At 37.2% G+C, this 13,208-nt stretch overlaps 1 protein-coding gene across 1 annotated transcript in view; it reads left to right on the top strand.

Annotated features, from left to right (window-relative positions):
* LOC138710674 (uncharacterized) overlaps nt 1-13,208 on the top strand; it is a 62,929-nt gene that overhangs the window by 27,747 nt on the left and 21,974 nt on the right. Inside the window, exons 9-11 of the mRNA XM_069841728.1 lie at nt 3,610-3,708; nt 12,390-12,572; nt 12,728-12,884. Of these exons, the coding sequence (XP_069697829.1) occupies nt 3,610-3,708; nt 12,390-12,572; nt 12,728-12,884 (439 nt within the window). The remainder of the gene's footprint in view (nt 1-3,609; nt 3,709-12,389; nt 12,573-12,727; nt 12,885-13,208) is intronic.

Raw genomic sequence — 13,208 nt, 5'->3', positions numbered from 1 at the left:
TAATAGAGCAGCGATTGTTTCATAAATTTGCAATATTGAAAGTCTCGAAGTAGCCATATTTTATAAATACAGTAGCTTTTTATGACTTGTAGTAAACAGTACAGCCCTAAAGGTACGAACAAAGGTTGTTCATAAGAGTCCAAGTTGCAAGAGAAAAAAAATGCAACTCATTGCTTTAGGACATTACAAGAAGCCTGTGGGAGAGGAGTCCTATCATACTGAACTATTACAAGTTGGGTGGAAGCAAGGCATTTGCTTTCAATCAAAAGTTGACATCCGAAGAGCTTTAGATTGATCAGTGAGAGAGATATTCAGAAATGCTGCTGCAGATGAAGTTCACAATCTTCCAAGAATTTGGCAATGTATTGTTTTTATGGTAGGAGACTATATTTGAAGTATGTAATGTCAAAAGTAACCTAAATAAATTTAGTGTGAAACAGTAACTATGTTACCAATACTTTTCGAATGCCCTAGTTTGTTAATAAGGTACACGCCTACTGTCCCATACCGGCGATCCTAGATGTATCAATTTCCTTCGTCAACGCATTGGAATAGCATTTCAGCGAGGGAATGCTGCCTCCATCCTGGGATCATTTCCTAACTCTATTTCGTTAGAAGAGATCTTTCTCATTTAATGTGTAGCATACCTGCTTGAGCACGGGTAGAAAGTTCGCAAGAACAAAACTTCCACGAAGAAAGGAGAGGGGATGTCCGATCTTTAATGAAGCCATGGTCGAGAATATCCACAAGGCGAGGTGCTCCCCATCGGCAACATGAAGATCAACTCTATGTCTGAGTTACGACGGCTGGCCGGCGTCAAGAGCATGGGCGATGCGGAATGCCCCACGCTGCTGGACATCGAGATCTGCAGCGAGCAGGACGACCCCAGGCAGCACCCCAACTTCGGCGTCAAGTGCAAGATCTTCGAACTGGACGCTTGCCAAGGCATCGGAAAGGTGTGTCTGGTGTACATTCACAAGAGCGAGTGCGAATCCGATCTAAAACGAGAGGGCCCCAAGATCTGGCTGCTGGACAGAAGTTTCGAGTGGCACTACCTGGCTGCAGACTTCACGCAGTACTTCCGCATGATGCGGGTACACCAGGGTCTCCCCCAGTGGCAGTTCAAATTCACGCCCATGGACCTAACACCGTGGGCTGAGCAAATGTTCGTGTTGATCGCACCGCATCTGCTCCAGTCTGATGTGAATAACCCACTCACACAGCGTGGACTGGTGTGACATGCTGTATAACCACCTCGACCCTGCGATCTTAATTGAACTAATTTATTTCCAATTAATTTTAAATTACTCTTAATTTATTGCAATGTAATCTATTTTGATTAATTAATTTTATTTCATTGATTTAATATATTTTAATTTTATTGTTTAAAAAAAATTAATGAAAAATAGTCACATCACGGCATTAACTACAATTTTATATTGCACAAATCTTGTTGTTTCGGAGGGATAATTTGGTTTTCATTGTTTTACCATGTAAAGGATTGTTTACTTCATCAGTAAATATAATGTCATCTGTCTGAGGTAAATTATAATTCAGGAGCTGAATACCAAAGATCAGTATTATCCTGCTTTCGAAAGGTTTCAATATAAAAATTTCTCCCACAAAAGTTTAAAACAGTGGCTTTCTTGAGACATCTGCCAATAAGGAGCAAATTGTAATATATAAGTTGTTCCAAATATAGTAGAATGTCGATATTCCGAATTGAGTGGGGGAAGTGTTGTCCAGATTTTCAGTTTGTTTGGGTTATCGAATACAGTAGAGCATTGATTATCCAAAAACCAATCAACCGAAACATCGGTTAACCAAAAGAGTTCCAGTCGGCAAATTCAAATTTGTGTGTGCACCATGTAGAAGTTCTGCTAGCACTGTTTGCGAGATATTTGGCTGCAAAAAAAAAAAAACCAGTCTCAACTCTGAAGCAAAAAAAAAAAACTGGACTTCTTTTCCTAAACTGTAGGCCTACTTTAATGGCCATTTTGAACTTGTCAAACTAGGCTAGTCAGTTCTCTGTTTTATTTGTAAGACGTATGATACAAACTATATATTATGTACAGTTTTGTGTTTAATAATAAGTGTTTCTTTCTTTCATACTGCTCCTATGACACCGGTACAATTTGTTTTCGTAAATGATCAGTTATCCGAAAAATCAGTTATTCGAACACCCTCTGTCCCCAATTGTTTCGGGTAATCGATGCTCTATTGTACTTAAAAAATATTACTTTCCACAGTTTTCCTCTTTGATATCCAGTTTTGGTGAATGTTTCTCTCTGCCCATTTTCTCATTTCTCAAACATTTCATATTTAAATAATATTTTAGGCTTCTTCTATTTTTATGATACAATATTTTATTTCTTTGTTTTCACTTGTTTGCCAAACAAATTTCTTCATTGTTGTTTGGTGCTAACAGAAATTTTCTGATTGCAATGGTGATTCTTTGTTATTTTTTGTCTGGAAGTAGTTGTATTTTCAAGAAATTATGTATGATTACTTGTATTTGTTTTTTCTAATTGTGTGATAAGACATCTAGCGAACATTCATTCATTCATAGTTTTCTGCCCAAGGACAGGTCTTTCACTGCAAACTCAACATTCTCGAATCTTTCCTAGTTTCTGCCTTCCGCTCTGTCTCCGCATACAATTATAGTGTTAAAAGGAGATAATAAAAGTAACTTTAACTGATGATTAATATTAATATTATATTGTTTATATAATAGAGTCTACTATATCACAGAAAGAACTGAAAATGTTAAGACTTGAATATATCTTAATAATGCTTTTACATAACTACTGATCTGAAATAATTGGGACCTAACCTGTTTTATAAATTTTTGGAGTTATTCAAAATCATTACTGGAACATAGCTGCACAATATACGGTCATAAAACTTAACAGAAGATAAGACTGTAGACCTGATTGGGAAATCAGATTGTTCTGTGTGCACATGTATGTGTTTTTTTTAGTAGGTTATTTTACGACGCTTTATCAACAGCTTAGGTTATTTAGCGTCTGAATGAGATGAAGGTGATAATGCCGGTGAAATGATTCCGGGGTCCAACACCGAAAGTTACCCAGCATTTGCTCATATCGGGTTGAGGGAAAACCCCGGAAAAAACCTCAACCAGGTAACTTGTCCCGGCCGGGAATCGAACCCGGGCCACCTGGTTTCGCGGCTAGACGTGCTAACTGTTACTCCACAGGTGTGGACATGTATGTATGTGTTGTGTTATGTGTGCACACATATGTGTTGATGTTCGTAATGAACTGATCTCTAGGTATCCAAAGGACAATGATAATTTGTTACCTTAAACATTAACAAACTCTTTTTTTTCTTATCATTACTTAACGACAGTATTGGACTTTCATCTCTTAAAGTACATAATAAAACCATTTTTCATTACCAAAATATTGTATTTTTTTCTTCTCTACTTCTCGTAAGTTTAGAAATTTGAGAACTTTTTCCATCTTGGAATTTTGGTTTAGATTACGCGAAATTTTGGATTATTGGGGTTGTACTTTAAATGTTATATTTTGTTGAACTACAAGTCATAGTTATTTAATTGTTGTTTATTCATTTTGTATTATTTTACAGCATGGCTCAGAAAAAGAAAGCATGCGCCTATTCTACATTGGAAATTTATACTTCTGGTTCTTCTTGTGTCAAGTGAGAGTAATGCGATCTAAGCAAGAGGTAAACTTCTGCTCATTTAAGATTATGTGCATTCACAAACACATAGGAGGGCTAAGATAGGATTAATTAAATGCATTACTTCCATTAATGGGGTCATTCCATACAGAAAGGTGCAATTCTCAATCTTTGTATTTTTGATTTTAACAAAACTTATTCCATATTTAATAGATGTAATTATGTATAGAAAGTAGTCAGTTTTAAATTTTTTTTATTGGCTGGTTTTCAAAGTATTCTTTGAAAATTGACTACTGTGTCAAAATTTGACGCATTGACCAGTTTTAAAAGTTTTATATTTTCAAGACCGACCAGCCTCATGGTCTAGTGGTCAGAGCTTCTGGCTATAGTTCATGAGGTCCCGGGTTCGATTCCCGGTTAGAGCACAGGAATTTTTCCTTAAAAGAGGATTATTCCTGTGTTCGTCCATGGTCTGGAATTTAGGTTAAGTTTAGATTTAAGACCTCTCCTGGCACTACTTTATCATAATCATCCTATCACATCATCGGGGTAATATAACTCCGCCTTCCAGGCACCCCAACCTCAGAAGTGGGTTACAATTAAGCCACAGCCAGGAGAGAAGACCAGAAATGTCGAAAAGACAACCTGGTGGCATTGGATAAAAAAAATTTTCAAGACCATTAAAGATATAGTTGTGGAATAGATGTCATTAGAAAGCTTATGAAGTGAACTTTTAAATTATATATAACATGACCTGAAAAAATTGTATTTGTCGAATACAGGAGGGAGACATATTAATCCTTCCCATTGAAGGCTTTAAGGAACCAACCTGGACAAATACCCAATGTCCCATCCCTACCTTCCCGTGGTGCAGCTGTTAGTTAGCATAATTTTACAAGCTGAACTAAAGTGAGGGGTTACTCATCAATTAGCACTGGTCAGCTTGATGAGTTAATAACCGAATTTGGTATAATTTTCCTCTATTCAATACTTACTTCCTCTTTACCCTGTCCTATCCAGTCCTCTGACTGAACTCTTACTTTCTTCAACCCCAACGGTATTAGAACATTCGAGGCCTAGGGGTTCATTTCACTTTCCTTCCTACCCTTTCTACTTTTCTGTTCCTAGTGCTGACCTGCTGTGGCACTAAAATCGTCCTCCAGTGGCTTAAGGAGGGAAAGCTGGTGATCAACAAGATCTCCCAACTATGTCTAGTAGACCCGTCGACCAGACATTCTGGGAGTTGTGTGTGGATGAAGTAGCCACCAAAACATTAAAATATGGTGTTCACTTAAATCAGCTACAACTTGCCATTTAATAGAATTGGAATATATCAGTCCCCTAACTGTCCATTGTGCTACTCAAATCAAGAAATGGATTCGGAACACCTCAAAATCTGTGCTTCAGTGGCTGACCATGACAGTATCTTTGAAAAATATTGGAGTGCAAGAGGTCAAATGACTTTGTCAAACACCTGGCATTAGAAAACAACAACATAATTTCGAAAAATCAATAAGAAAAATGCGACCCTTAATTTTCTTTCAAAAAATGTATTTGATGTATCATTTAATCAGTGCTTTTCTTCTGGAGGAAAAGGTGGCGGAACTCTGTGTAAAATACATTATATGTGTTTATATTGATAGAGTTAAGGCCATAGGGTCTTATAGTGGATGGGGAGATGATTATTGTCCTATGCACGGGAATTTTGTCGTTTTTATCCTCCTTTTCAGTGCCTAAGTGGAGTTCAAAGAAATACGAGTATGTTAAATACATAATTATTAACATATTTATCGAATTCATTATGAAAAAATGAACAAAAAGGTGTGTTCCAGCATGTTCCGCCAGAAACGAAGCACTGCATTTAATGTATTAATTATGTTCCAAGTTTGAATTTGAGGTAATAATGGGATCAAGACATAAATTAAGTACTCTATGGAATTTTAAAATATACTTTCATATGAGTTTTGTCACACCTATAATTTCAAAGCTACAAGGCATATTCCAATGAAGTAGACTGTGATTGACAGATGAAGGCTCAATGTGAAGTTGTATGGTAGTGCAGTGCAGATCTTTGCGCCGCCTGTCTGCCATGTCAGAACTAAACAGCTGAACGAAAACATTAACTCATAAATTTGTATCATACGGTAGTCGTTGATCAGACTAATATAATAATATTAATAATAATAACAATAACAGGTGTATGAATGAATGCGAATATGGTACATAGGCTAGTGTGTAAGCGATAAGTTCTCTCCATTAATACCTTACGACCATTGATTTTTTTAATTCTTGAAACCTAAATTCTTTAAGACAGTGTGCTTAGAAGAAACACTGCCTTGGAAAAGATCCACATCTCGAATCGAAGTTTTCAGCTTTTTCAATGTAGGATGCTTCTCCCGTCGGTAATATAAATATAGTACATGCTGCCAGATTGCATCCTCCTAAAAGGCATTTAAATTTATCACTCGCTTTTCCACTTTTCTTTTCTTTCCCAGGGTTTCAAATCGGGAAGGTCCATCCTTTTGCTCATTCAATTTAAATTTTTCCTTTCCTATTTTAACGATGGTGTTCGTTCCTATTTTGAGAGCCTCTGCAGTTCTATTTACCACCTGTTGTACAGGAATAAGAGGCCCGCCATTGTCTCTTCTTTCTCGAAATAGTCCCGCACATTACAAACCATTTCTCTTGCCTGACTTGTAAGAGGACCACTTTACCCATTATTTCTAGACCTCTTGCTGTCCCTTGTAGCACTCCTTTCTCTCTCTGAACCTGTGGTTCATTTTGTGCTGCTAACTGCAGGAGTGATGCCTTGCGACATTGTATAAGTAAACCATACGGACACTATAAATCGCATTACAAATACACTCACAACTAAATTAAATTTAAAACTAAACTCAAACTAATTCTACCATCATCAACAACAAAATATCTACGAAAACAACAACCACGACAGAACACCAATACTTGCTGTAACACAGTAACGAAGATTCAACACTTCTGAACAAAGAACGTACTCGCTGCGAAACAGTCGGCAATGTCGGGCTGTTGTCATGGTCTCTGATTGGGTAGTTTGAACGGTTGCCATGGTGACGCTTAGAAGCCACTGAACTGTTAATACCTTTCTAGTTTTGTATAGACTGTAATCAATTGTATACCTCAAATTTGATATAGTGTTGTCAGCACTATCATTTTATTATCTCACAGTGCTCGGAAATTAAACATGAATATTGTCTTCAATTTGTCAAGTATGTGAAAATTATTCACATATTATCTATTTTACAGTTTAAATTTTAATTACTGAAATCTGTCAACAGAAAAATGAGAACATTATAAAAGAACTACAGGTTGAGCCCATCATCCACTATAGATTTCAATGAAAGGAGAGAATGGACTATAATCAGATGCCGTAGACAAATTGTTTCATACCTTGCATAAGAAAAAAAAAATGGAGAGATCCAAAACAAGCTGGCACAAGACCATTTCGTATCTGCTAGGGTCTAATATGTGAAGGCAGATGATGGTGATTGATAAAATCCGTTAGAGTCCTCCAGCATGATCATCAAATATCTTACTAATCTTGTTCAATGAGAAATTTGAATTGTCAGCAATGTTGTCTTTTCTATTACTACACTGAATAATGCAGTCAGTAGGGTGTAATAATTTCAAGTAACACTGTTATTCACTGATAAGAGTTGTTTCATGCTGTTGATCCTGGGAGTTCCTTCTTGTTCTTCTTCTCCCCTCTTCCTCATACTGTGGTATTGTTCAGATGAATTTCTCTAGTCTGCACTGATACTGACTTCTGTTAAAAACTATAGGATTTGCAAAAAAAGAAAATAGAAAAATTGTTACAATTAGGCCGGGTGCACACAGAATCAGACGCGGCGCGACGCGACATTTTGTCTCATGGTACTTGTCTCCCATTGATTTCTTATGATGTGGTGCACACAGAATCAGACGCGGCGCGACGGTCGCGAGGAGACACAAGGCGACACAAAGAGACAACATCGAATGACTGCTTGAAGTTCGTCGCGAGGAGACTGTCTGATAGCGGCAGTGTACTGCGCATGCGTTAGTAGTGGCTATGATTGCACGCTTTCCTTATCTACAAAAAATACTATTGTTGTGTAGGGTACATTATTCATAATGGAGCTCGATGCGGATAAATTAGTTGATTTAATACAGGGAAGATACATTCTGTACAATCTTTGAAACAATATCACGAGAATAATGTGGTTTCTGAAAATATGTGAAAAATTGCAAATGAGATGAAAGCACCAGGTGAATAATAATTAATAATAACACTGCGTAACAAATGTTAACACTTTTTTTGCGCTAGGCATGTGATATATTTTCTATAAAATTTGAGCCTCCTGAATACGAATATGACAATAAAAATAGTTATTGGTTACGGTTTTTGAGAAATTTTGGAATTTATATCTATTCAAAATATTGTTTTATATAATGACAATAAGGCTAAATATTCACTGTTCAGAAGATCACAGCTTTCTTTTTCTCCATTTTCTTTTACACTGGGCATCAGGTACGTCATGAGCTAAAGTCCAACAATAGTCTGCTAGCATATTGGTACTCCATTGTCCTTGGTATCTTTTTTCCATAGTTGAAATTTCTTGATGGAAGCATTCATCATGTTCATCACTGAAATCGCACAATTCTCGGGAAAAAAAGTCAAGATGTGAGTGAAGGAAGTGAATTTTCAGGGAAATTTTACAACCCCTAGTTTAATACGCCAACAGTAAATTTTTCACTAGTTCTTCATAGTTCTCACTTCTACAGTTATCCAGAAAATTAATTCAACCTCCTTGAATGCAATCCAGATGGCTGTCTCTTTTCCTTCCAGCAAAGATTCGAAGTGATTGTCCATTATTTCTCTAATTTGTGGTCCATTGAGAACTCCCTCTTTTATTTTTGAATCACTAATAGCAGGAAAATGTTAAGGAACGCACGCTGGTCCGAGTCCTCATGGGGGAAGAAATTTTCTCATGAAATTTCGGCCAAAGTATGGGACCGGTGCCCACCTACATCGTGATGCACTTGGGGAGCTACGATAGGTAGTGAAAGCCAGATATAACGACTGGGGAGATCATCGTGCTAACCACACGATACGTCCATTCTAGTTGGATGATCGTCCACCTCTGTTTTGGCATGTGGACTTGAGGCCAGCAGCCGGCTGGTCGGTCTGGGCTCTTCACAGGGTGTAGCGCCACGGATTATTAATAGCAGGAAATTTTTCCTGGATATTTTTAAATGCTTCAGTTTTATAATTTATCCCTTTAACAAAATTCTTCATTAACCCTAACTTATTGTGTAAAAGTGGTAAAATTACTTCGCTTTGAGATACAAGGGGTTGATGTATAACATTTTTCTTCCTTGGCTCTAGTGATTGTCGTTTTATTTTATAATGCTTATCTCGAGCGCGAGTCCACAACTGTGAGTAACGGTCAGCGCGTCTGGCTGCGAAATCAGGTGGCCCGGTTCGAATCCCGGTTGGAGCAAGTTACCTGGTTGAGGTTTTTTCCGGGGTTTTCCCTCAACCCAATACGAGAAAATGCTGGGTAACTTTCGGAGCCGGACCCCTGGCTCATTTCACCGGCATTATCACCTTCATTTCATTCAGACGCTAAATAACCTAGATGGTGAAAAAGCGTCGTAAAATGACCCAATAAAATAAAATAAAATATCTGGAGCGCGACTGTCCAATTCGTACAGAAAGCAGCAAAATTTTGTGTAGCCTAATTGCATTCCAAAAAGCATTGCTACAACCTTCAAATCCGCACATATAAACCATTTGTACTTTGAATATTATCATTAAAGCACACTTTAAAGAAATAGCCTACACGTCCTATACAGAATATTAACACCACAGAAATATCCTGGTAAACTGAAGCGTTTTCATACGGCGAACCTGTTTCTTCCCCTCCAAATGGAACCGAAAAGGCCAATAAAACAATTTCCGCTTCTAGAAGTGGTTTTGACATGGTGATATATTGCAAAATATAAACTACAGTAATGTAATTAAGCTCACCGTGAAAGAAATGCACATCTCAAGTAAAATCAGGTAAACTCAAGTGAATTTATACCGCGAACCTGTTTCACTCCCTCGAAATAGACTCGTAGAAGGGCAATAAAATAATTTCCCTTTCTACAAGTGCTTCTAACATGGTGCCCTACATATACTACATTTGTTTTCACATTTGTAAAACAAAATAGTTACACACGAAATACGGTGATTTTTAAATAAAATGCATAAAAAATTAATTATATTGTGCATCTCGAAAACCCGAAGTGATGGAACATTTTGCTTGTTATTTTTTAATTCAGGAGGTCTAAATTATTAAGAATTTGTTAGTTTTATGTCTGGCGCAAAATGACTGTTGACCAGTGTAATTTGTAGAAAGCCTAATTCTCTGCTCTAAACTATCACTCATTATTGATTTAATATATTACTTTTCTTTATTGTGAGTCGTGAAGTAGTCATAACATAAAAAATGACGTTTGTGCAGTACATTTTAATTTTAAGACTCTTTCAATCGTATAGCCTAGATTTTTAGGAGCTTGCGTCCTTAGGAAATAATAAGCAACTACAATAGAATTTTTCATATAGACAGCCCTCTATTATTGACGCCATTTTCTAGCCTAGGCCAGTTTTCCAAACCCACACAGCCAACAAATCAGTTGCCGCGAGCAGTCAGTTTTAAGCTGTCGCGAGGCGTGTAAAGCAAAACGTAGCGTCGCGTCTGATTCTGTGTGCACCCGGCCTTAGTCTTTTCTATTCAGTGAATTGTGTTGTACCAGCTGTATAAGTTTAGTAGCTTATATAGGGTATTTCAAAAGTCAGTTCAAACATTAAACCGCTATAAATATTATATTATTTGAGATAGGAAAAAAACAAAAACATCATAGTGTTGAGCAAAAACGGGGTTTACAAAACATTGGGAAGATGTCCACTGTTCTCATGTTCAAGGTACAGCATTCTGTCTGCGACACCATGCACAGCATTTTGCAGATAATGTCTTGGAATATTGGCAATTTATTGCGATATGGCATCTTTCAGTTGCAGTAGGGTTGTTGGATGTATCAGGAACATTCGTTCTTTAAGGTAACCCCACAACAAAAAATCGGCCGGATTGAAATCTGGAGATCGCGGAGGTCACATTGTTGGAAAGTGGCTATTGATGACTTTGGTCGGAAAACGAACCTCAATTACGCGTGTTAACTCCATCATTAATTTTTTTAGTAGGTTATTTAAGACGCTTTATCAACATCTTAGGTTATTTAGCGTCTGAATGAGATGAAGGTGATAATGCTGGTGAAATGAGTCCGGGGTCCAGCACCGAAAGTTACCCAGCATTTGCTCATATTGGGTTGAGGGAAAACCCCGGAAAAAACCTCAACCAGGTAACTTGCCCCGACCGGGAATCGAACCCGGGCCACCTGGTTTCCTGGCCAGACGCGCTAACCGTTACTCCACAGGTGTGGACAATAATGGAATAAGACAGACTGTTACAGTAAATAGGGAGCACTACTACAGCATGTTACAGAACTTCATCATCTCTAGACTGAGGAATCACGATATGGAAAACATAATCTTCATGCAAGATGGCTCTCCACCCCACATCTTTATCCCTGCAAAACAATTAATTATGTAGATGTTTGGCGATTGTGTCATCAGTAAGCACTTTTCAACAATGTGGCCTCCACGATCTCCAGATTTCAATGCGGCCGACTTTTGGTTGTGGGGTTACCTTAAAGAACGAGTTTTCCTGACACATCCAACAACCTTACTGCAACTGAAAGATGCCTTCTCGCAAGAAATTGCCAATATTCTGAGACATTATCTGCAAAATGCCATGTATGGTGACGCAGACAGAATGCTATACATTAAACAAGAGAGAACGGCAGACATCTTCCCAATGTTTTGTAAACCCCGTTGTTTGCCCAACTTTGTTATTTTTTTGTTTTTTCCCTATCTCAAATATTGTAATATTTATAGCGGTTTAATGTTTGAACTGACTTTCGAAATACTACTCTATATATTTAAATTTACATTTCCAAGTCATCTAAGAGAACCTTTCCAAATATTTTAACAGAACCTCTGGCCACTAATTCGTAAATAATAGATTTACTTCACCTATTATGCAATTGTGATTTTTTTTTCTAAAAAATTGGCGTCATCTGCACAATTAGGCTTCATGAATTTATTGTACAATACAAATTCTTTTTTCCCCAGTACACATGTTTACGTGGCTTCTCACTAAATGTAATTAGAAGTAGTGACGTGCAGTAGCATGACGTGAAGGGAAGCAGTGCCTGTATGTATGCCATTGCTCGACTTGGCTTCGATGCCTGTTGCCTACATACAGGGTTTCTATGGAATTGCTTGCCCAAAACGTCATCATCGCACACCGCTGATTAGAAGTATTGTTGTACTTAAATTATTGCATTGTAATTTCTTTACGGCATAATATGTTGTTGTTGTTTTCTAATGCCAGGCGTTTGACAATAAAGTCAGCATAATATAAGGAATCATAACAAATTGGTGGAGCCAGAAATTATGATTTAGTTTTCCTGGATTTTTCATTACTTCATTATCTAATAGAAGAACGTGTTAATGTATAAATTTGCAAAATTTGTAGTAGTTTTGTGCTTGAAATTATGCAATCAAGTGTTAGTGTTTTGTGCTAAATAATAGTATTTGTGTGTAGGAAGAAATCTTGCAGTCAAACTTAATTCCAACTAGGATAGAGGCTGAGCAGGAAGACAACCCTGATCCTCTGCAAACATGTAATGTAATTCCAGCATATGCGAATCTTAGTCTTGAGAATGAATCTCAACTGTTGGAAACTTTAAACAAAGCAGTAGGTGCTTGGATTCTGTCGCTTGTAAATGTAAGTACAGACTTCTTAATTAATGTTGAACTTTGTGGTGCAATTGCTACCTAATTTGCCACTGCTCACTAAGTGCACAGCTTCCAATAGACTATTAACAAGTTAAAACAAAATATTCCCTTCCTTCATATGCTTTAAATTCTATGATATTACAGGGACTTGATGCTGACAAAGGTGTGAAATCCCTCCCGAACATAGAAGTGGCTGCATATATGTATGAATTGTATGGCTATGATACACTAAAACTAAGAACATGGTGTTTGTATTACAAGTATGCGGAAGTTCTTGACAGCAAGGAAGCTATGTTGCTTGGTAAGTTTTCATATTGTGTGTAACATAGAAAAATTTATGTATTATTAGACCACAATTTTGAATATGTGCATGTGCATGTTTAATAACATGTGGGACCATTTTATCAGTTGACAGGAGACAAAAACAATGCAATAAGTTCATAGAAACTTTTGTTTCATTTGATCTTGGTTCCAAGTTAGTAATCTTTATACATGAGTAATGTGGAGCTGCTTACTGTTGATAGAAGTTGCTCAAAATGGTCACTTCAGCTTAAATGCAAGCCTGTAGTCATTGTCGTAGACTGTTGTATTCTGAAAAAAAGAATAAGAAATATGGACTTGACTT

This window comes from Periplaneta americana, chromosome 12 (assembly GCF_040183065.1).
Source record: "Periplaneta americana isolate PAMFEO1 chromosome 12, P.americana_PAMFEO1_priV1, whole genome shotgun sequence".
Lineage (NCBI taxonomy): Eukaryota > Metazoa > Arthropoda > Insecta > Blattodea > Blattidae > Periplaneta > Periplaneta americana.
This window is presented reverse-complemented; position numbering and strand designations above follow the sequence as displayed.